Source organism: Lissotriton helveticus, chromosome 8, assembly GCF_964261635.1.
Source record: "Lissotriton helveticus chromosome 8, aLisHel1.1, whole genome shotgun sequence".
NCBI classification, from domain to species: domain Eukaryota; kingdom Metazoa; phylum Chordata; class Amphibia; order Caudata; family Salamandridae; genus Lissotriton; species Lissotriton helveticus.
This window is the reverse complement of record NC_136069.1, coordinates 1692594723-1692619692: the sequence shown is the minus strand read 5'-3', so window position 1 is coordinate 1692619692 and position 24970 is coordinate 1692594723. Positions and strand designations below refer to the sequence as shown.

General features: G+C 46.2%; 1 protein-coding gene across 1 annotated transcript in view; it reads left to right on the top strand.

Annotated features, from left to right (window-relative positions):
* Window positions 1-24613, top strand: part of LOC144774114 (extracellular calcium-sensing receptor-like) — a 101242-nt gene extending 76629 nt beyond the window's left edge. Inside the window, exon 6 of the mRNA XM_078659139.1 lies at window positions 23691-24613. Coding sequence (XP_078515265.1) covers window positions 23691-24613 — 923 coding nt within the window. The remainder of the gene's footprint in view (window positions 1-23690) is intronic.
* Window positions 24614-24970: the final 357 nt, after the last annotated feature.

Sequence of the window (24970 nt, the reverse complement as noted above, 5' to 3'; positions counted from 1 at the left end):
AGAAAGAGGCTACGTGAGGAAAGAGGGACAAGCGAAGATGCACTATCTGAGAGTGGTGCCTCCACAGCATCTGTAAACAGCATTAGGTCCAACTCTGTAACTGATATCCCTTTAGGAGAGGGAGCCTCTTCTTTCCAGAAGGAGCTGGCCAAAATACGCACAAGCAGTCGTCTACAACAAAAGAAGGACCAACCCCAACCCCTAAGAGTACCACCAAAACAAGGAGGGTCAAAGGGCAGGTACAGAGAAGGGAGCAGTAGGCAAAGTAGAAACGGGAACGAAACAGAAATAACGCATTTGCCTACCACTAACCAGGAAATTGTTGTTTCAGAATGTACTACTGATTTAAAAGTTGTCAATCTATCAAATAAAGTTCTAGATGAAGATGAACTGGCTGTTTTGAGTAAAGGTCTCAGTTTCTGTCCTGCTCAAAATGGCGATATGACTAATGTTCACATTGACCTTTTTAAATTCACCAGACTCTTGAAACGAAAGGATTTTTTCTCACGCCAAACACCAAAAGAATCCCCACAAAGGGGGACAAATCCACAAGTTGCACATTCGGTGGCTAATATTCGCACCACCCTGTTATTGTATAATTTGGATGGGGAACAAGAACAGAATATGACCACCATGCTCAGGGAGTTGGATATAGAACAAGACTATAGTATGGATAGTCACCTAAAACGAAAGTCCACTTTCATACCTACCTTCAATTATCATCCGAGCATTGATACCTTTTATGAAAGGGTATCAATGGATCTATACAAATTGGAAGATACAGGAAGAGTCTCCACTATTTCTAACCACAACATTACCGCCAAACAACGACAAGCCCTTGAAAGACTCAAGGCTGACAAAACTATTGTCATCAAAGAGGCAGATAAGGGCGGTAATGTTGTGGTTATGAACCTTGTGGAATATATGACTGAAATCAACCGTCAACTCAGTGACACCAGCTGTTACAGACGCATCTCCAGCAATCCAACCAATGAGGTCACTTGTAAGATCACAGCCAAACTGATGGAATGGAGAGAGACAGGCCTTTTATCAGAGGATGAATTTAAGTTTCATACATTTACATTTACATTTTACCCCTGCATATACATCCTGCCTAAAATTCATAAGGGGGGGCTTCCCACCAGGACGCCCAATCATCTCTGGAATTGGGTCCCCGACCGAAAAAATCTCTGAATTTGTAGACTTGCATCTACAGAAATATGTGGTGGCTCTCCCCTCATACATAAGGGACAGCAAGGACATACTGGTCAAACTAAATGACTATCAATGATCTGATGAACTCTCCTTCGTCACATTTGACGTAGAGAGTTTATATACTTGTATACATAGGGATGGTGGCATAGAGGCATTACATTCCTTCCTGGACAGGGAACCAGCTGACAAACATGATTTTAACAACATGCTACTAGACATGACTGACATAATCCTTAGTAACAATTACTTTTTACATGACTCTGTCTGGTATCACCAGACCCGTGGCACTGCACGCAGATAGTGCTCACCCACATTCAGTAATCAGCAGGTGACCCTGTTAGCAGCATTTGGGACGACGCCTTGGGAGCCTGTTTGCCCACTTACTTTGCCTGGTTGCTGTGTTTGCTGTCTGTACACGGCTCGCCGCTCCCGCTGCGCGGGAGCCGCTTCGCTCCGTGTGACCCTTGAACCCACCGACGCTGTTTGCCCTCGCCTGCTGGTTTGTGAATACAACATCTGCGGAGGCTGCAGGGGTAGCGCGGCAGGGACTCACTATCCCAGGAGTCCCTGCTTGACCACGTTACATCCGGTCAGCGCCCCCCTGCGTGCCCCGCCCCCGCCGGCAAACGAGTAAAAGGAGAGTCTGGGCATTCATCACTGTGACCCTGTTAGCAGCATTTGGGACGACGCCTTGGGAGCCTGTTTGCCCACTTACTTTGCCTGGTTGCTGTGTTTGCTGTCTGTACACGGCTCGCCGCTCCCGCTGCGCGGGAGCCGCTTCGCTCCGTGTGACCCTTGAACCCACCGACGCTGTTTGCCCTCGCCTGCTGGTTTGTGAATACAACATCTGCGGAGGCTGCAGGGGTAGCGCGGCAGGGACTCACTATCCCAGGAGTCCCTGCTTGACCACGTTACATCCGGTCAGCGCCCCCCTGCATGCCCCGCCCCCGCCGGCAAACGAGTAAAAGGAGAGTCTGGGCATTCATCACTGTGACCCTGTTAGCAGCATTTGGGACGACGCCTTGGGAGCCTGTTTGCCCACTTACTTTGCCTGGTTGCTGTGTTTGCTGTCTGTACACGGCTCGCCGCTCCCGCTGCGCGTGAGCCGCTTCGCTCCGTGTGACCCTTGAACCCACCGACGCTGTTTGCCCTCGCCTGCTGGTTTGTGAATACAACATCTGCGGAGGCTGCAGGGGTAGCGCGGCAGGGACTCACTATCCCAGGAGTCCCTGCTTGACCACGTTACATCCGGTCAGCGCCCCCCTGCGTGCCCCGCCCCCGCCGGCAAACGAGTAAAAGGAGAGTCTGGGCATTCATCACTGTGACCCTGTTAGCAGCATTTGGGACGACGCCTTGGGAGCCTGTTTGCCCACTTACTTTGCCTGGTTGCTGTGTTTGCTGTCTGTACACGGCTCGCCGCTCCCGCTGCGCGGGAGCCGCTTCCCTCCGTGTGACCCTTGAACCCACCGACGCTGTTTGCCCTCGCCTGCTGGTTTGTGAATACAACATCTGCGGAGGCTGCAGGGGTAGCGCGGCAGGGACTCACTATCCCAGGAGTCCCTGCTTGACCACTTTACATCCGGTCAGCGCCCCCCTGCGTGCCCCGCCCCCGCCGGCAAACGAGTAAAAGGAGAGTCTGGGCATTCATCACTGTGACCCTGTTAGCAGCATTTGGGACGACGCCTTGGGAGCCTGTTTGCCCACTTACTTTGCCTGGTTGCTGTGTTTGCTGTCTGTACACGGCTCGCCGCTCCCGCTGCGCGGGAGCCGCTTCGCTCCGTGTGACCCTTGAACCCACCGACGCTGTTTGCCCTCGCCTGCTGGTTTGTGAATACAACATCTGCGGAGGCTGCAGGGGTAGCGCGGCAGGGACTCACTATCCCAGGAGTCCCTGCTTGACCACGTTACATCCGGTCAGCGCCCCCCTGCGTGCCCCGCCCCACGCCGCCCTTCCTACAACATCGAGAGAGAGCACGCTCTGCGGGACGCAGGCGGGACGCCGGGCAAAGCCCGGGCAAAGGGCGGGCCCTCTACGGCCCTCATCGGCCTGAGGAGGCTGGGCTGGGCCTGAGACCCTGGTTCCTGATCCCCGTAAGTTGCGCTCCTCTTCCTAATAGTTCCCGTTTTTACTATCTAACTTAACGATGGCAACTGCTGCTACTAGTCCTGTCTTAGTGGGAGCTGATAAAAATGCGGGCATGTTAAACCGTACTCTGGACAATTATTTCTTGAAACTAGCCCCTGAGGGTAACAAGGAGTTGCTGTTAGCAGAGAGGAGGGCAGATCGCCGTCGTTCAATAGAACGCATAAAAAACAGAACCTTCTCGGAACCCATAATGTCCGTTACATGGGATGATGATCTGACTATCAGCTCAGCAGACAACTCAACGCTAACAGCCAGCGTGCCCTTGCTCCTTCAAGACTGTTTAGCTCCAGCAGTGTCACCTATCCCAAGTCAACAAGACTCATTACCTGTGGCGAATGTCCCTAATAACACCCCCAAGAACTTGATTTCACCTACAATTAGATCCGGCAAAGTTGTGAGAGGAAAATGTTTGCGGCCACTGTCTTTTAAAATAATTGGGCCCCCACCACCTAAAAGGAGACGGAAAACAACATCAGCAAATAAGTCCAAACTAAGCCACACAGAGTTTGGCAATAAAGCGAAGATTGACGTTATTACGTCTTTGGGAGGTCCCGTCGCTCAACAAGCAATAGTGGCCGTTTCTCCGCTCCCAATAACTTTATCTCAATCAACCACAGAACCAGATATCGTCCTCGCTCAAATGGAAAAAGACTTACAACCAGCCTCCTTTAAGTCTCTTTTGGACAATATCGAGTTGATTGTACGCACTTATACACTTGCAATGGCTGAAAGATTTAAAGGGTTGGAGTCAAGGTTGGGTAAAATAGAGGAGGACCTGACCAAGCTAGGGAACTTTGTCCAGTCAGAAGGGCCCACAAAAGTGCAACAACAAAAAGTTATCACAATAACGCACCCTCCCAATAAAAATGTCGTCGTCCCTACACCTTCAGTACCCCTAAACGTCAATAGCCAGGCGGCTGCAGCAACTCCCGCTGCCCCCCACCGGCCACATGCGGTCACGATAATACCTGACGGCAATAACCCAAATAAATCTCTGCCAATAGACTCATTATTAGCTCAGGGAAGATCAACTGTTGCAGTCATAGACAGTAATGCTACCACTAGAGTTAATGCCCTGACTAGAGATCCTTGCTCCCTTCCGGATAGACACTCTAGATCCGCCGGGAATGTGACCAACCAGGGGAGAGGTGAACAAACCAGGATACCACCTATGGAACTTCCACCAGAAGCGTTGCCGTATGTGGTTGTACTTACCGGGGTCCCAGAGCTGATGAAAGGAAAAAGAGAGGGATTTTTCCAATTAAAAAACAAAATAACGCACTGGCTTTCGCTGTACAGACCCAAACCCAATCAGGTAAATGGCGAAATAGTTCATGTCCGGCGCATGCCCTGGCTGGGGGGCAGAGCAAAGGATATAGGGGGAGACATCGTGGTCATAAACTTTAGGGATATAAAAGCAGTACAACATATACTGAATTGGCCATTTGCCAATGAGAATAGTTGTATTGTACCACGTCCTTTGACGTACTTTTACCCCAGATCTGTTGTACTTCCCCTACAAAACCCAATTAACAGCACCTATTTTACCCCCCAGTCACTAACTTTGGAGTCCGCACTGAACCCAGCATATATGCCCTATCTAGCTCCGCCATCTGCAATGCAGGGGTGGAATACGATACCATTAACCCACAAAATAGATGCAAAGGGTAGCATGTCACATTTGATGCCATTTACTCCTCTAGAGCTTTATAATAGATGTGAGGCCTTTAGCGGTCTTGAGGAATGCGATTGATGTTTAAAGTATGTAGAGGGAGTTTGGGATGGTGAGATTGTCCCCCGAGATGAAACAGAAACACATACTGTTGCAACATATGCTGATATGAATGGTGGCTCACCCGCTGTATTATTTACAATGCCTTCTGGGTTCAACGTGGTGTCTCCACCACTCTTAACTGCTATTGTGTTTAATAATGGTATTCCTGTAAGTGATGTTATTAAGGATATATGCACGACAAACTGCCATGACGATCTTCCTAGCACATCATTTGTACCCTTGGCCCCTTCACCCATAGATACCAACTCTTCTGTCTTGTATGAGGTTTATGCTTCGACTCGAGAGCCATTAGTATCGGCTGCAGTAAGCACTGTGGATACGGGATCACACATTTTGAAACACTAACCCCAACTCCTGTACCATCTATCAGTGAAAGTCTTATATGTCCAGCATTAGCCGATTGTGTGAATTTAATTTCATGGAATATAGCTGGCTTGGCCGACAAGTTATGTGACCTAGTATGGTTATCATTTGTTAAAATTTTTTCCATTGTATGCCTTCAAGAGACGTGGTTGGAGGACAGAAATGTCCACATAGAAGGGTACTTAAGCTTCACCACTTGATTTTGATTTGAAAAGAATTTGTTAAGCGCGGCTAACACCATTAGGTTTCTTGGCGCTGTGCTGGGGCGTGGTGAAAATAAATAGAAAGGAAGCAGAATCTAAGGATACGAGATAGTAAAGAGGAAAGTTTTAAGAAGAGATCTAAAGCCAGAGTATGAGGGTGCTAGTCTAAGAGAAAGAGGAAGAGAGTTCCAGAAGGATGGGGCCAAAAGAGAGAACCTCAGGCCCCCATGTTTTTTCCTCTTGAACCTAGGGATGGATAGCAGGGCCATTTGGGATGAGCGTAAGGTACGGGACGGAGTATAAGAGTGAAGGAGAGAGGAGATAAAAGAAGGACCTGAACCAGAGAGAGACTTATAAATGGTGCAGCCTAACTTGAATTGGCAGCGGGCAGAAACCGGCAGCCAAAGAAGGCTCTTTAAGAGTGGGCGAACGTGCTGATCTCTGGGCTGGTGAAAAATCAGGCGAGCAGCCTGATTTTGTATCAGCTGGAGTCTTCTCTGTTGGTACTCAGGAATACCGACGTGTAGCACGTTGGCATAGTCGAGTCGACTGATCACTAACGCCAAGAGTGCTAACGTGAGCGCTTCGGTGGTAAGAAGGCGGGATATTTTCCGGAGTTTCCTGAGTTGGAAGTGGCTGGCGGACACCACTGCGCTGATCTGGGGGGTCATTGAAAGATCATTGCTGATAATGACACCCAGACTTTTGGCAGAGTGGACTGGAGAAGGAGGGCTTCCAAGACTGGCAGGCCAGATGGACGGTTGCCATGGGTTGGAGGCTCCCCCGACAAGAATTAGTTCAGTCTTGTCGGGGTTGAGCTTCAGATGATTTGAGCTCATCCAGTCACTGATGAGGCAAAGTGTATTTTGAAAAATAGAGATGGAATCCTCAGAAGAGTCAATATTAAAAATCAATTGGATATCATCCGCGTAGTTGAACGCAATAACGTTCAACCCGCGGAGAGCACGGAGTAACGGGGCCAAATACAAATTAAAAAGAAGAGGGGATAATGAAGAGCCCTGAGGAACACCACAGGACAGCTCAACCTGAGTGGCGGAGAACTGAGACAGCCTGACAGCTTGTTGTCGTCCCGTCAAAAAGGACTGAACCCAGTCAAGGGCGGTCCCTCGGATGCCGGCCTCCTCGACACGGTCGACCAGGATCCCATGGTCGACCGTGTCGAAGGCGGCCGATAAATCCAGAAGGACCAGGGCTTGTCGGATGTTAACATCAGCCCCTCTGCGCAATTCATCCATCACGGAGAGAATGACTGCCTCCGTTGAGTGCGCAGGTCTAAACCCTGCCTGCTTAGAATCCAGGACACACGAGTCCTCGATGAAGGAACTAAGTGTGGAAGTCACGTGTGATTCCAGAACTTTGCTGAGGAAGGGGAGAAGGGATATAGGGCGGTAGTTGCTCAGGATGGAGGGGTCTGCTGAAGGTTATTTTAAAATGGCAACCACCTCAGCTTGTTTGAAAGAGCAGGGGACAGCCCCAGTGACCAAAGAGCTATTAATGAGGGCCAGAGGGGGCTCAGGACAGGAGATGAAAGCTGCTCGAAGGACCAAAGGGGGGCAGCAATCACGAGGAGAACCAGAAGAAATTTTGTGCAGAAGCGAAAGAAAAGTAGTCATCGGAATGGGGGGAATAGCAGTAAGAGTGTGAGAGTTGGAGTATTTAGAGAGCTCAGGGGTTAGGGAATGAACAGGTAAAGTTTGGGCAGCAATACTAGATTTAATTTTAGCTATTTTTTCAATAAAAAAAACATTCAGGGAATCGCACAGAATTTGGGAGGGAAGTGGCCCTGGTGTAAGTCTGGCTGGGTTAGATAGTTCCTCCACAATGGCAAATATGTCCTTCGACTTATTTGTAGAATCCATAATTTTGGTGGAAAAATAGGAGGATTTAGCAAAAGCTATGGCGATTTTGTACTTTTTCAGTAAAGAGGAGAATACCTCCTTATTCTCAGGGGAATAACCTCGACGCCAGCGTCGTTCTGCTTGGCGGAGGCCTAATTTAAGGGCTCTCAGGTCCTCGGTGAACCACCTTTGAGCATCGTGGCCACGTCTGGCTCTAACTAATTTTAGCGGAGCTACTGCGTCAGCGGCGGAGGTGAGCCAGCGATTAAGGTCTAGTGACTGGGTATCAATAGAGACAGGTGGATCAGAAGTAAAAGGAGCAGAGGAGCCAAGAATAGAATGGAAAGTATTTGAGTCAGACCTATTCCAATTGCGGGCCAGGAAGTTCATCTCTTGAGGCTTAACGGTGGGGCAGGGAATCCCTAGCGTAAATGTAATTAAAGAATGGTCTGACCACAGGCATGGCAGAATAAGGGGAGCTGAAATGTCCAAGCCAGATGGCCACACCTGGTCTAGGATGTGCCCTTTTGAGTGCGTAGGCGAGGAAATATGCTGAATGCAATTCAGACCTGACATGAGGTCCGTAAAAGCTAATGAACTGGGAGATTCGTGGGGGTCCGAGGGCCAGTAATTAAAATCGCCTAAGACTAATATGTTAGAATTATTAATGGAGAGCTGGGCGATGAGGTCCCCAAACTGAGCAGGAAAGTTAGGCATGGATGAGGGAGGACGGTAGGTCAGAGCACATATAAGGGAGGATCCTGGCAGTTCCAGCCGGATTACCAGGCAGTCTACTGAGGGAATGCTGGTAGTGGGCACTGTGGAGAAGCGATCGGGTGCTTAAAAAGGGCGGCAACTCCCCCTCCGACTTTGCCGGAGGCGCGATTAGCTTGTAATATATGATAACCGGGGGGGGTGGCAGCCAAAATATCAGGGGCGGAGTCGTCAGTTAACCAGGTCTCGGTCAAAAATAGGATGTCAGGTTGTTCTGACTCCAGAAGATGGAAAATGTCGAGTTGGTGACTGACCAGAGACCGGGTATTGAGATAAAAGACTGAAAGGGAATGATGGGGGGGTTTTGTCAGTAAATGAGGACCAGGTCTGGGGTCGGAGACCAGGGGCCTCGAGATGGTAAATGGCCGTGTTATTTCGGGAAAAGAGCTGCGGGTGGTAAGCAGGCCTAAAGAGACCAACCTAGGAACAGATCCAGGTGGAGGAAGCGCAGGATTATGACATGCAACGAGTGATGCGCGGGTATACGTAAGAAGAGGGACAGAGTGGAGCGCCCCTAGCCCCGGCCGGCCGCGGACGGGCGCAGACGGGCTTAACTCAGGCGCAACTCCGGCGCGCCTACGACGCGCCCGCTGCGCTCGTCCACTGCGCTGACACATGGGGGCCGTTAAAATAGGAGGATGGCGAGGGGGTGTGGCGAGGCTCTAGCTCGAGCCAACCCGTTACAAGATGGCGGCCGCTGGGAAGCCCGTTAGGCGGGGCGACCACAGCCGGCGGCCAGGCACCAGGCGGGAGGCGGTGTCACCGGGAGAAGAGCAACCCCGCTTGTATTCAGCGGAGAAAGGTAGGGGGTTAAAAATAGTAAAGGTCACTGCTAGCGGTCAGCAGGACCAAAGTGATGTTAAAATACTGCTCGTAATCAGCGGAGGTATCAAAAGTAACAGAGGCAGCGCACCAGCAGTTGCGAGACAGCCCCCTGCCACATCCCCCAGCCCTACCACTCCAGCGGTTGCTTCGACCAGGGGCAGAGCTAAGGGGGGATTGGCCACCTTTATAAACTTGGGATTGCTCTGTAACATCAGCGTATATCATACTGATAATTTAAACATTCAGATGCTTGATTTAAAAAATGGCAAGAATACCCTGACCCTGGTCAATTTCTATAACGCTAGTGGTTCTGGTGGCTGTGATATTATATTGTTAAAAGATCTATTGAGAAAAAATGCACACACTACATCCCGGAACCTGTTGATAGCAGGTGACTTCAACGTTCACCCTTACGGTAACCCAGGCACCACCCCAATGGGATCCTTGGGATGTAATAGTGTTGAAGGCTTTCACTTTTCTCATACTAGGGGTGGTAAGAACCTAAATGACTTAGTAAACGGGAATAACCTAACAGTAGCTATGTCCATGGTTCCCGATATTAAAATCTTTGATATTACGACTTTTAAAGGACATGGCCAGGGATCCTTCATAGACCACATACTTTTATCTTCAGATCTTGTACAACGGGTCCTGCAATTTACCATTCTCCTCAGTGTATACAGTGATCACAACCCCCTATCTATTGGCATGGGTGGGCTTTTGTTCACTAAACGACCGTCCGGTATTGATCGTGGTACGCTGAGTTGTATAAACGGCAGACGCCGTATCAAATGGACAATGATAAATCAAGACAGTTTATATTCTAACATAAACAGTGCATGCGAGGAGGAGCTGATAGCATGTTCATCTCTTGATTCATCCCCCTTGAATATCTTGACCGGGTTTGCGGATATGGCTTCTAAAATTGGTGATATGCTATCCGCACCAATAAAGGGGCAAAGTAGAAAGCAGGTCAAATGGTTTGACCACAACTGCTCAAAGGCAAGTAGAGATCTGAAGAACGCTTTAAAAACCAAACCTAGACAACCAGACCTGATAAAAAGTCTTCGGGTGTCTTATAGGAAAGCATTAGCCATAAGAAAAAAGGAAATTAAGGCTAACACTATAGAATCCCTCCTTGATCCTACAGTGTTGGGGAATAGTAGCAAGTTTTGGCAAATCATTAACAAACCATTGTTTGATAATCCAAATGACACAGTTTTAGGTACAAGCATCTCAGAAGGGGAGTGGGTGTCTCATTTCAGCACAATTTTTAAGAGTAATGAGCATAGGGCAGAAAATGCCCTTTTAATATCACCTGTAAACCCATTATGCTTTACAGTAAATGAGGTTGTAAGGGGGATTCAGGGTCTAACCAGTAATAAGGCCCCGGGCCCGGATGGTTTACCACCAGACCTGTTTAAATCTAGCACCTCTTTTTGGGCTCCCGTTCTTACGGCAGTAATAAATGCAGCTGCTACAACGGGGTGCCCAAAAACGTGGGGCCTATCGACCATAGTCCCCGTTTTTAAAAAGGGTGATCGCAGCAGTCCACTATGTTACAGGCCGATATCTTTAATAAATTCAGTAGTTAAAGTGGTAGGGGGGGTAATACTTAATAGGCTATCTACATGGGCAAAAGACAATAGCATCTTGTCCCCCATACAATATGGGTTCAGACCTGGCCATTCGACCATTACGCAATGTCTGAACCTATATTTGATCTTAAGTAAATATACCCTGGCAAGACAAGGTTCTGTCTACATGGCATTTATGGACTTGTCGTCCGCCTTTGATTGTGTGGACAGAAGCTTATTATGGGCCTCTTTGTTGAACATGGGTGTGGAGAGGAATCTTGTCAACTTCCTAGCCGATTTGCACTTGGACACTAGGGCTAACGTCCGTTACACTCAAGACCTTAAAGTAACGGACGAATTCAGAATAAATCGGGGAGTTCGACAGGGCTGTATTTTGGCCCCATTCCTCTTTAACATGTACATAAACGAACTGGAGGAATTTCTCTTAAATACAGAAGCAGACTACCCCCGAGTTGAACGCAAGGGGGTGCCTGTGCTTCTTTATGCAGACGATGCAGTACTCATATCTAGGACAGCAATCGGTCTCCAAAAATTATTAAATTCCTTCTTTAAGTTTATGGAGTCACGCGGCCTCAGTATAAATAACTCCAAATCCTACGTCATGAAAACAGGAAAGGGTTCCCGGAAAACTGACTCCTTTAGTATAAACGGGGAGAAAATCCCTTTAACTAACTCTTTTTCATACCTTGGGGTCCTTTTAGATCACAAATTAACGTGGGGCCCCGCAATATCCAAAAAGAAGGGCGAAGTAACAAGGGTAAATGCGGCCATTCTTGGTTTTGGTAAAAAAATTGGCAATTGCCCCACGGCCGCATTACTCAAACTTTACCAGGCAAAAAGTGTTGCTGTCGCCTGTTATGGTAGCGAGCTCTGGGGCTATTGTAGGATAAAAGACCTAGAGGTCGCAGAAAACAACGTCCTGAAAAAGATATTGAGGTTGCCAAGGGGTACCGGGACTTACTCCGTACACGAGGAGTTGGGGGTTCCATATCTAAGCGACAGAATAGCAGTCAACCCGGTTTTGTGCTGGCTGAATTGTTGGCTCAACACCGACATTCCGCTTACACATGCCTTGTTGAAAGATGTCTTTTCGCTAGATGGTAGGTTTAAAATTCCGTGGGTGAAATATATAAGGGACTGTCTGTCGGCAATAGGCCGTTTTGACCTGTTTCATGCCCCCAATCTAATCACAAAACCCGATGTTGTCTCAGTAAAAAACGCCATATTATTGGCAAGATGTACCGACAAAGAAGAGGCTGAGATACAGAAGGGCAGCGTCAGGAAACATTTACTACTCAAAACCTGCCCCCAAATGGAGCCTTATCTGTCATGGCCTATGACTAGTTATGACCGGTTTTTGTTAACAAGGTTCCGTTTTGATTTATATCATCTTCTACTAGCGGTACCAAGTGGGGCACAACGGGGAGAAGTGTTGCCAGCTTGTGGCTGCGACAGTAAGTCTCCTCAAGATCTGGCACACTTTCTTTTTATCTGCCCTTATTACTCTATCCCACGGAAATTATACCTTAAACCTTGTCTCAAAAAACTGAACTTTTTATAAATTAAGCCCGCACTTTATCACCTACAACTACTGAATTGTGATTGTACCTTATTTGTCTGTAACTTTTTTAAAAAAGCTATCTGTTTCAGGAAAAGTATGGACGGATAATTATGCTGTGAATATTTTAGGTGTTTTTTAACTAATATAGTAATTTATGTTTTTAATCTTATATTGCTCATGCTCATAGCACCCGCTGTACCTTCTTTTTTTTGTACTGTATTCTGTGTCCTTCATTTGCCACATGAAATGTATTGTTTGGAATTGTTTTTAAAATGTGTATTCATGAACTGCACTTTTATGATTGTATGTTCTACAATCGAATAAAGACTTTTGAAATAATCAGCAATATACCTTACGGTGAGATGGTGAGGCTGCGTAGAAACTGCAGTGAAGAGAATTCCTATGTTCAAAATCTTGACATTGCAAAAGCAGATTCCTGAAAAGGGGCTACAACCAGAAAGTGGTAGATGTCGCGATCCAAAAAGCCAAAAATCTGAGCAGGGAAGGCACGTTACTAACTAAACATCACAACACCTCTACTAGAAAGGATCGAAGCATCACTTTCACGACCCAATACAATTCCAACAGTAACTAGGTTCACAATGTGCTTAGAAAACATTGGGATATTCTGAAAAATGCCCCTGGTCTGCGAGAATTGATATCAGCGAGACCACTCATATCCTACAGGAAGGGAAGATCCCTTAGGGATAACCTATGCCAGACTTACGTAACAACTCCACGCGAATCATGGTTCCCACCTAAGCCTTTGGGCTTTTACACATGTGGATCATGTATTGTCTGTGATTCAGGTCTTAATAAGATCACTAACTTTACATACAACACATCCAAGGACTAGAAGATAAACAGCTTTATAAATTGTAACACCACACATGTGATATATGTACTTGGATGTAGCTGTAATATCATTTACGTGGGAAGTACTGTGCGTCCTTTAAAATTGCGAATTCAAGAACATAGAAGGGCAATTATGGGCAAAGATAAACGCTATCCAGTGAGCTCACATTACAATGAGAAACATCCGGGGGACACCAATTTCTGGTTTCATGGAATAGACCATGTGCCACAGGATAAAAGAGGAGGTGACCGAGAACTAGCAGTAAGACAGAGGGAAGCCAAGTGGATTTGCCGCTTACGGGCAACACGAAGGGGGCATAACACTGATAAAGAACTTCATTATTTTCTTGAATGAGATACTAATGCCACCCCTTTTTTTGCCACGTTCCCTTCCCCCAATATACCTGTGTTTCTTGAAATCAGAATAAGAACTACAAAGGGTGGTAAGGATCTGTGTAATCTGCATACACCTTCAGACTAATCACTATTTTAAAATGGACAAGTGTAGGGTTAATCTGGAAACACATTGGCTCTTACTGTGAATATTTTGTAAATATACACTCGACCTGTGCATGCCCATTTTTTCATTGAGATTGATGATTCTTTTCATTGTCAATAATTTGTTCATTTAATGTTCTTCCAATTTGAATTGTTTTGGAACATGTGGAGCATACATCTAGCACATGGGTATTCATAATGTATCGAACTAATGTTTCCTTTCTAACTTCATGCATTGATATCTGCATGCAGACCTTTTAAAAAAATTCTCTTCGATTATATTTATATTTCTTCATTTATGTTCTTAACCACACTGGGTTTTTCATGATTTATCAATATTAATCGAATTTTGCTTTGGGGGGTAAGGATATAGCCACTCCATAACATGAGCTTAATATCTTCCGTGTATTATCAACCTTTTCTAATATGGCCACCACGGCCCTTCAGACTGCCATGGAATATCTTTCCACCTTCAAAATCAGCTCGGTCACAATGATTCGAGCTTTTAATAAGAACTACTCCCATTGTGCTAAACAACAGTTTCTCTAAACTATACATACATACCGAATTCACAATATTTAATCGGGGAAGTACTTTCATCGTTGTCTATGGACAATTATGATTGTATCGCCGTATATACGATGAAATGTACCCCTTTGAATTTTGGATATGTCATACATGATTAGCGCTTATCTTTTACCCCCTCCTACAATGATATGAGTAGGTTATGCCAGGTATTCACTACCTAATAAGAGGGCGCTTTGTAAAGAAATATGGGACACCATAGGACCGGTCCCGATTCGGCTGCACCGCCGAGGGAAACCACGTGACCTAGTCCAGGATCAGCTCTCTTCTTTTAAAAATGGCGGGGGACCGGCGAACACTGCTTCCAGGATTCCACGGGCAGGAGCTGGAGACCGCGGATACCCTATCACAGGTATGCCATACGACATGGACCGAGTACGATCGTTTATCTCGGGGACGTTTTTTGCATAATTGTGAAAACGGAACCTATATTTGTTTTTAGGTCCCGCTTTTCAAGATCTAACTTTGGCTACCGGTTTGGATGTTACCCAACAACCAGCACTTGCCACTGTCCCCCTCGCTACACTGACTCTCGAAGGTATCATAATCTGATGATCAAGAGTAAATTGTGTATTATTTTGATCATTTTTTGGAGAAATTATTGTTTATCGTAACAGAGGGAGGAGGATAATAATGACGGAATTGTTCTTAGCCACACCAATGGGAGGAGGATAATAGTGATAAGCGAACCTTATATTGAGAGCTTTATACTGAGACCCATATTACCAGGACTATTGCATATTTATTTCTGAGTTAAATTCTCTGATTGAGGGATTTTTGGTTTCGATGAGCTTATAAGAGCCTGATATAACATGGCATATATATATGTGCTTTAAATGTGTTCCAAATACAGGGGGGCCAGAACAGACTCTAGTTTTTTCTCTTCACGTACTGTTGGGGCCGTTTTGTGGAATTATGACCAGAAAACATCTTCTGGAACGTTACATCTATATTGTCCAGGTAACATAATCTTTTGATTATTTCGTACGATGCTCTACATGAGCAATAATGAAAAATAGCATTTTTTATTATTAAACCTTTTTGTGACTCACATGACTAAGGCTGCAGTATAGCCCTCAGATCGAAATAAGTTTATGGTCAGCATTAAGATCCTGTATGACTCATGGCTGTACCGCTACTCATAAAGTTATACTATTATATCTTACTATTAGGAATATCTGGGTCTACCGACGGACCGTATTCTTACAGCATCAACTTTGAAGGTGCGACTACATTGTTGACCATCGGATTTGAATGATCCATTTCTATGGTGAGCTTACTTTTGATTTATATCGTGGTGAATATAGGTGACAAATAGGACCACATCTTATCCCCTATGTTCATTCAGTCAACAAGGGTGTAATAATCGATACTCAGATGCTCCATTCATATCTCGATTTCGGTCAATCTGACCTCACACTCTGCGATCTTCTATATTTCTCACTTTGGACAAATTAGGTTCTACTTTACATTTCACCTCTGGTTATTATCTAGTACTACACGTTGCATGGTTGCACAAATTTCTTGTTTCGGGTGCCTTTCTTTCCCCCAATCGGCATATGTCGGTGGAATTAATTCATGTCGAATTACACCATTTGGATTTGCAATGTGAAAAGCAATGTACTGGTGAGGGTGTACTTGCTTTTTAAATTGACAAACATGCCATATGGCTTGAATTTTTAGTATGATCTTGTCTATTGGTGTATCCTCTAGTCAATTTTAACTTAATTTTGTATGTTATGTACTTTATTGTCATGACCATTTAAACACAAGACAAAAAATGCTTATGCATGTCAAAATCTTTTGCAGCCCTGACGAAATTCCCAAGGCACTAAAGGGAATGAAACGCATTGGCTGTGCCTGTGTATTTTAAAAAGAGAAAATAAAGAACCCATTAAAGAAAGAGCAGAAGACTGACAAAATCTATGAACTCTTTGTATTATTGACTTCACTGAGTGCCCCTCTCAATTCTCTTGTAAAACCCTCCCGCATATATCCTGCCAGTTATCCTGTTTGCTGTTGATGTGAGGTGAAAGCTTAAAACCGCGTCCCGACCCCGGAAGCCGAAGTTGTGAAATGCAGAAGTTTGCGGCCCTCATCTCCTGGATGCCCGGTGCTTGGGTTGGCAGAGTCCCTGAGGTGTAATTGAACAACATCGGCACAAGTTTGCGGAGGAGGCCGGTCCAGTCTCACATTCACTTTCAGTTTTGGCACTTGGACTGGTCTTGGAATCGGAAGACGCCTCATTGTGGCGGCGGCTCATACCCCTCTTGGCGCTTAATCGTATTGGACAAATATACGATTTATTTGACTTTAGCCTAGGGGGTTCGCCGTCCTTCTTTCGGGCTAATTCGTATGCGTGGCCCGAGGGCCGTCTTGTACTTTCCGGACCTTCTCTATAACCTGTTAACCCGGAGACTAGTTCCCCGTTATCCAGACTTGAGACTGTCCTGAAATGGCGAGCAAACCGGAGGGGGACAAACAGAAGTTGAGAACCAACAGAAGGGGTGGATGTACTCAGTCCAATGTCATGGATAGATATACCCAAGTTAAAGGATCGCCCAGTGGCCCGGGCAGGTCCCAAGATGCGGCCAAGGATTCCTCTGCTTCGACAACTGAACGAACGTTGCAGGATGTTATGGGCGCAATCGAGGGTGTCAGGTCAACCTTCGGGCAGCAGATTGAGGCCCTAGCACATAAATTGGACACAGTGGCTATTGATGTGAATTTGATTCGCACGGACCTTACAAAAACAAACGAGGTCAAATCGCTAGATATTAAAACGTCAAGTCTAACGGATGACGTCGTGGAGTTGCAGACTGAAGTCCGAAATCTGAGGGCCGTGAATGACACAGTTGTCCGTCGCCTGGAGGATTTTGAAGGGAGGGCCTGAAGGAACAATGTCCTTATAATCGGAGTTCCGGAAAATGCGGAGGATCAAGCTGCTGACCTCTTTGTTGAAGACCTTATCACTAACCACCTACGGCCCAAGGGCCTCAGTAAATTTTTTACCGTGGAGCGAGCTCATAGAGTCCCTGGTAGAAGACCGAAAGTGGGCGCCCCGCCGAGGCCAATTATAGCGCCGATCTTTAACTTTCGAGACAGGGACGTTGTTCTTCAGGCCTCTTGTGCGGGTGGGCCCTTGCAGTTCGAGAACTCATCTATCAGCTTTTTTCCGGACTTCACTCAAGCGGTTCAAAGACAGAGACTCAGCTTCATGGGGGTGAAGAGACAGCTTCAGGACATGGGTCTCAAATATGCCATGCTTTTTCCATCCAAGTTGAGGATCGAACGTGATGAACGGACCTATTTCTTCGACAAGCTCGAAGTGGTGGCTGATTGGTTGGACACGTTGCCGGCCCGGCAAGATCTGGAGGGACAATCTGGTGGGGCGGAGAGTGGACATATAGACCAGGAATAAGTCTCGCTCATCTGACTCCTGGGGTCGCTAGGGTATCCTATTGTTGTTGTTCTAATTGTTATGTGCAGTTTCATACAGCTGGAATGGGGAGGTTACTGAGCTACTGTAGGGTCTCCCTCCGCCTCAGCTTACTTTTTGTAGCTTAGTTTAGATGTGGGGGCGACAGGCACACTGCGAGTTGGGGTGGCTCTATAGTCGGAAGCAGGGGTGCAGGGTGGGGGGTATTGTAACGTGTTGTTTGGGAAGGGGTGGTGGGGGGTGTTGGTTGTTTGTTTCCTTTTTCAGCAAGGCGCTATATTGCAAAACATTTTTATTGAGGTGCTGGACTCGGAGGGGGGATGGGTCTTCTTTCTGTTTCATGATGGGGGTAGGGGGTTGAGGTTGATGAGCTGGAATGTTAATGGTTTGGGGGACAAGATTAAACGCGGGGTGGTGTTGCAACTCCTGAAACGACACTCCCCAGACGTGGTTTTACTACAAGAAACCCACTTGGTTGGTAATACATGTCCCGCCATGAATAGAAAGGGGTATCGTTTGGTTGCTCATGCTGGGTTTTCATCCGGTTCCCGTGGGGTTGGAATCCTCCTTAAGAATTCTCTTCCGTTCGAAGTGGATTCAATGATCCTTGATGAGAGAGGGCGCTATGTGGCTATATCGGGACGGTGGGAGGGCCGCATACTTTCCTTGGTGTCTGTTTATGTTCCTCCTGGCCTACAGTCTACTACCTTTGCCGACCTGGGGCGAGTTCTACTCGATCTCCTGGGGGTTTCTGATTCTGGGGGTGACTTTAATTCAGTAGTATCTGGTGTGTTGGATAGGTACCCACCTAGGGATCTAAGGGGAGCTCAGGGCTGGCTACCTGACTTCATTGGTACGATGGCCCTGGTAAACTGTTGGAGATTGCGTCATACTACTCAACGGCAGTATACATTTCTTTCCGGCGTCCATGGTAGTCCCTCCAGGATAGACTATGTACTGGTGCCGGCTGCACAGGCATCCTATGTTGCGGAGGTCAGGCATTTGGCTCGGGGTATTTCCGACCACTCCCCGCTCTGGTTTCGATTTGAATTAGCGCCTGGCTCTGGGGGGAGGGTGGCCCCTATTAACCCTTGGTATCTTCGTAATCCCAAGACTCGTTGTGCTCTGATTAAGGCATTGGAACTTTATTTCTCCGAAAATTAGGGTTCGGTTTCTTCCTCTATATCGCTGTGGGAGGCTTTCAATACTGTCATTAGAGGTCAAGCTCTCTCTTTAATTGCTGGTGTTAAAAAACAGAAGGAAGAGGGTGTGGTGAGTATAGAGACGGAGATAGCTGATTTGGAATTGGAATTGGAAAACGAAGTTACCCACTCTAGACTACATGTCCTGCGCTTGAAGCAGCTGGATTATAGAACGTTGGTGACGGACGGTGCGAAGGCCCTTAGTCGAGAACAACAGGGGCGTCTCTATAATGTTGGGGATAAGGCGAGCAAATTGATTGCATGGTTGGACAGAAAAGACAGAGCCAATCGTGTAGTACTGGAAATCGAGGTATTTACGAGATATTGCGCTCCCGTGCCTGTCTGTGGCAGATAGAGACCTTATGGATGGTAAGATCACTGCAGATGAGGTGGCGTTGGCAATGCGTTCTCTGCATTCTGGTAAGGCGATGGGTCCCAATGGTCTCCCATTTGAGCTCTATAAGCTTTGCCCGGATAGGATTGCTCCGTATTTGAGAGATATGTTTTTGGAGTCCCGAGATCGTGGTCTCCTCCCTCGTGAACAGAGATCGGCTTCGATAGTAGTGATTCACAAGGAGGGAAAACCTAGTAATAGGTGTGCCTCGTATCGGCCGATCTCATTGTTAAATGCTGAACCTAAGATTCTCGCTAAGTTGTTGGCTAATAGACTGATAAAGGTTATTTGCGATCTGGTTTACCCAGATGAATCGGGCTTTATCCCACACAGGAATACGGCGCTGAACCTTAGGCGTTTGCACGGAGTGCTCGCGAAGGCCTCGACATTATGTGAACCGGCCATTTTGGCGTCATTAGATGCCACGATGGCATTCGATACTGTTGAATGGCCGTATTTGTGGGTGGTGTTGGCTAAATTCGGTTTCGGTTCAGATTTCATTGGCTGGGTGAGTCTTCTCTACTCAGACCCTCTTGCCCAGATTGTAGTCAATGGTCGCGTCTCAGAGCCATTTTTTTCTCGGGCGGGGTACTCGCCAGGGTTGCCGGCTGTCACCTCTCTTATTTGTGTTGGCCCTCGAGCCTCTCGCAGCTTGGATCCGCTGGGAGCCCTCGATGAAGGGTATTAACTAGTCTCCGCAGTTTGAGGACCGTATCTCATTATATGCAGACAACATCTTGCTGTATTTGACCTCCCCAAGGAAATCCCTAATACTACTCTGTAATGTTCTGACCTCCTTCAGCAGAAACTCAGGCTTGGTCATTAACTGGGTGAAATCCTATTTATATGTTCTTAGTGGCGAGATACCGACCCCACCACATAACTGTCCTATCCAGATAGCACGGGATGGGTTCCGATATCTCGGAATTTATATTTCAATGGATCCGGTGGTTCGATACGAGAGAAACCTTCTCCCTCCTTTGACTCGGCTAAAGCAAGATGTTGCGAGCTGGCGGAAACTTCCATTGTCAATGCTTGGGCGTGCAGCCCTTTTTAAAATGATGTCACTCCCTCGTTTTCTTTATGCCCTTAAAAACACATTTGATATCGTCCCAGCTAGTTACTTTCGTTCTGTGGAGGAGCTACAGCGTAAGCTGTTGTGGGATGGAAGACCGCGTATTGCGCTGGCCAAACTAACACTCTTGTGGTATGACGGAGGTATTGCTCTTCCTGATATTAAGAGATATTACTGGGCTTCACAGTTGAGTGCTATCAATCATGGTATGTACGGCCCTGAGTTAAACCCTGGTTTTGCCATGGATAGGTAGTTACTTCCTGGCGGAAATTATTATAGAGCTTTGTACTCTGGATCGGTGATGAAAGCTTTGACAGGGCCAACCAAGACGGCTGTGCGGATCTGGCGCAACGCCACTAATTCGTTAGGGTGGAAGGACCGTCTGACTTTGGCTACCCCGCTTTTTGGCTCTGACAAGTTCGGCAAACTGTGGAACACTAAGGGGTTTGACACATGGGATCTTATTGGCATTTCCAAAGTGGGAGACCTGTGGGTGAAGGGACAGGTGAAATCGTTTGTGGACCTGCAGGCCGAGTTTGAATTGGGCGAGACGGAGTACTTTTGTTACGTTCAGATTTGGCATGCGCTGACGTCTGTCTTCCCGGAAGGGGAGGCGATACCGGAGTCGACCCCCTTAGAGGATGGTATTTTGGACAGCCATATGCCCGACAGTACTATTTCCCTAGTGTACAAGAAACTGATTAATCAAAGGGTGGGCCTTCTATTGCGGCTGCGTGAACAATGGACCCGTGACGGCCTTGAGCTTGATGATGAGGACTGGCAATTGGCGGTCTCCTCACCAAAGGAGGTGGCGATTCCAGCACGATTGAGATTAGTCCAGCTCAAAATATTACATAGGATATACGCCACGGGTCCCCGTCTGGTACGTATGGGCTTTTCTGAGGCGGGTCTGTGTCGTCTGGGTTGTGGTAAGCTGGGGACGTTCCTCCATATCATCTGGGAATGTCGGGAGTTATTAGATTATTGGAGAAGGGTACATGAAACGATGCAGGAGGTCACGGGCGTGGCTCTCTTACCGGAGCCCAGACGTTGCTTGTTAAATGTTTGGGAGCCCACTGATCATAATGTGGCACAGACTCAGTGGGTGACTCTAGGGGCCATGGTAGCTAAAAGGAACATTGCACAGCTGTGGGGGTCCCAAAGGCCTCCTACACTTGATGTATGGGTAGAAAACATGGATTGGTGCATGTTCAGAGAGAAAACTGTGTACTTACCTCGGGGTCGCCCCCAGAAATGGCATAAGATTTGGGGCCCTTGGAACCGATATAGAGGAGATATATGTGCTTCACCTGAGCCTGTGGTCCCTGATGGTTTGCTTTCCCCCTGACCCCTTACTATTATTGATACTTTTGTAAGATTTTTCTGCTCCTTTCTCCTCCCCCCTTCCCCCGTCAATGTAATGTTTATTGTGATGTTGGACGATATGATGCTCTACCCTCGTTGAGTCACTGTAATCGTATATCCTGTAAATGCCTTGCTTTGTTTTTCTTCAATAAAAAGAAATATAAAAAAAATATCTCATCCCACACATAGTGGTCATGGGTGCATTTTATCAGAAGTACAGATAATAATAATAATAATAAGGGTAGCTTGTAGAGCGCTTGGTTACGCCAAAGCGTGTCCCCGCGCTGCAACTGAAGAACTCTATGCGAGGTGGAGACCAGTGATCCTTTATCTGGAGAGCAGGTGTGTTTTTAGGTTCTTGCGGAAGCTGGATTCGGATGGATCCAGACGGAGATGGAGAGGGAGGGAATTCCAGCTTTTCGCTGCCAGATAACGGAATGAGCGTCCGCCCATACGGGCTCTTTTGACCCTGAGAACCTGTAGTAGGCCCTCATATGAGGAGCGCAGCTCGCGTGCAGGTGTATACCTTGTCACTAAGTTCTAAGTAATATCATACCTACATTACTTTTAACACCAAGTCATCTTGCCTACTATGGTACAAACGCAATCTTTACTTGCAAAGAGTTAACCCTCCCTAAATATACTATATGATGATTCCCTCCCCTGTCCTCTGGTCTCCTCTTCTCTTCTCTTCTCTTCTCTTCTCTTCTCTTCTCTTCTCTTCTCTTCTCTTCTCTTCTCTTCTCTTCTCTTCTCTTCTCTTCCCTTCTCTTCCCTTTTCTTCTCTTCTCTTCTCTTCTTTCCTCTTCTCTTCTTGTCTTCTCTCCTCGCCTTTTCTCTTCTTCTCTCTCTCCTTGCTCTTCCCTCCAGTTAATTAACTTACAAATAATCATTAAAGTCAAATTTCTCCACCTTTCAAGTATCTTGATGTACTCTCTCTCTAGCTGCTTTTGTATGGTACTTACTAAAGCACTGTTTTGTATTATTTTGAACTCTTTTATTGATAAAATAAAAACGTTTTTAAATAAAAAAGCTAATGATATGGTCCCACAGTTCAACAGCTCCAGAGCAGAAAGTAACCCAGAGTGTAGGGGTCATCAACAATGAATCACATTTGTGGTGAATTTGCCTACATGTCTTATGCTAACTGCCAACCTATCTGCCTCTTGCTCTTTTTTTGGGGTATAGCCAGCAGGAGAATGTTTACACATGAGCTTCATTGGTAGCCTGACTCATGCTCCTTGGCCAAAGGCTTGGGTAGTGAATATAACCCACAGGCCAATAAGATACAGCCACTCATTTGCCACTCACAAATGTGCAGAAGTATTTTAGATGAATCTGACCCAATTGTTTATATTTCATTGTATTGGTTAACTTTTATACTGTGCACACTAATATCAGTCTCTCAATTTCTAGGCTCAGCAAACAAAGTGAAAGGAAATATTATATTGTACAAAACATACTGAGATCAAAAGTGAATTGTAATAATTGATAGAAAATTAATAGAGTAAAATAGATATAGATATGCAGGTTAAATGGTTAGCCATAACAAACATAAGGAAAACTGTTGAAAATACTGCTCATGCCCGTACTTTAACCCCTTGCATGCTGATGACGTCCCCCATCCATCATGCACTACGGCGCTCATGTGCTGATGATGGCTGGGGGCCATTATAAACCCGCCCACTCGCGATTTTGCCGCACAGGCGCAGAATCGTGGCAGCATGCAAGCGGTTAAGAAGCTGTTTTTTTCACACTTGCAGCTTATAGTTACATTAATGCACTGGTTAATATAAGTGGCCAAAAGAAAACATCTTTGAATACTTCTATATCGATTGTGTTTCCATTTAATAATGTATTGACCAATTTTCCTGATCTGGTTGTGTGACTGGTAAACAGATCATGTGAGTAAATCTCCCTTCCTTCCTCCTGCTTTAGATACTCTTCAATGCCTAAAGTGCCCAAGTCATCAATGGACCAATGAAAAACGTAATCAGTGCATTCCGAAAGTGATCGAGTACCTGTCGTATCAAGAACTCCTGGGTCAAACACTCGCTATCACAGCAACCTTCTTCACGGTCCTCACTGCTTCTGTCCTGTGCATCTTCATCAAATATCGAGACACTGCCATAGTGAAAGCCAACAACCGTGATCTCAGCTACCTTCTTCTCATTTCCCTCATGTCCTGTTTCCTCTCTTCCTTCATATTTATCGGCCGTCCCAGGATGCTCACCTGTATGTTACGACAGACTGTCTTCGGGGTAGTGTTCTCCATCAGTATTTCTTCCATTCTTGCAAAAACGTTCTGTGTTGTCATTGCATTCAAAGCAACACAGCCCAACAGTTCTATCAGGAAATGGCTGGGAGCCAGGGCACTGTATTGTGTAGTGCTTTTGTGTTCTCTGTCACAAGTGATTGTTTGTTTAATATGGTTAGTAATCTCACCTCCATTTCCAGAACTGAACATGAAGTCTTACAATGAGAAGATAATCTTTGAATGTAATGAAGGAGAGGCCATCTTCTTCTATTGCATGCTGGGATACATGGGCCTCCTGGCCACAGTCAGCTTTATTGTGGCCTTTCTCTCAAGGAATCTCCCCGGAAACTTCAACGAGGCCAAGCTGATCACCTTCAGTATGCTGGTGTTTGTCAGTGTGTGGATCTCCTTTATTCCGGCGTACCTGAGCACACGGGGGAAGTACATGGTGGCCGTGGAGGTGTTTGCCATCCTGTGCTCCAGTGCTGGGCTGCTGGGGTGTATATTCTTTCCCAAGTGTTATATCATTCTAATCAGACCCGAAAAAAATACCAGAAACAATCTAACTGGTAAATCTCCTTTTGGTAGTATGAAAATTGAGTAGTCACACAAAGGAAAACGGTCCTAGGTATTACATCACACTAGTATGACCCAGCAAAATGCAAAAATTATATTTGTTTTTTACCTTAGACTTTGTGTCACCCTTTGCGTGTGATCTACAGGTGTCCTCAACTTTCAAGGAAACTTTAACTGGAAATCCTCCAATATTCTAAATAGGATACTATACTAATATCTATACATACTTGGAATATATACATGTAAGAGACCATGATAAATAGTACCTTTGCATTGGTGTGTTCCATTAGTTAAACACATCTAAGTATCAACTTCCTTTCTTATTTCTATACTTAGGAAAAGTAATGTACCTAGAAGTAGATGATATCAGAAACAGAACTTAGAA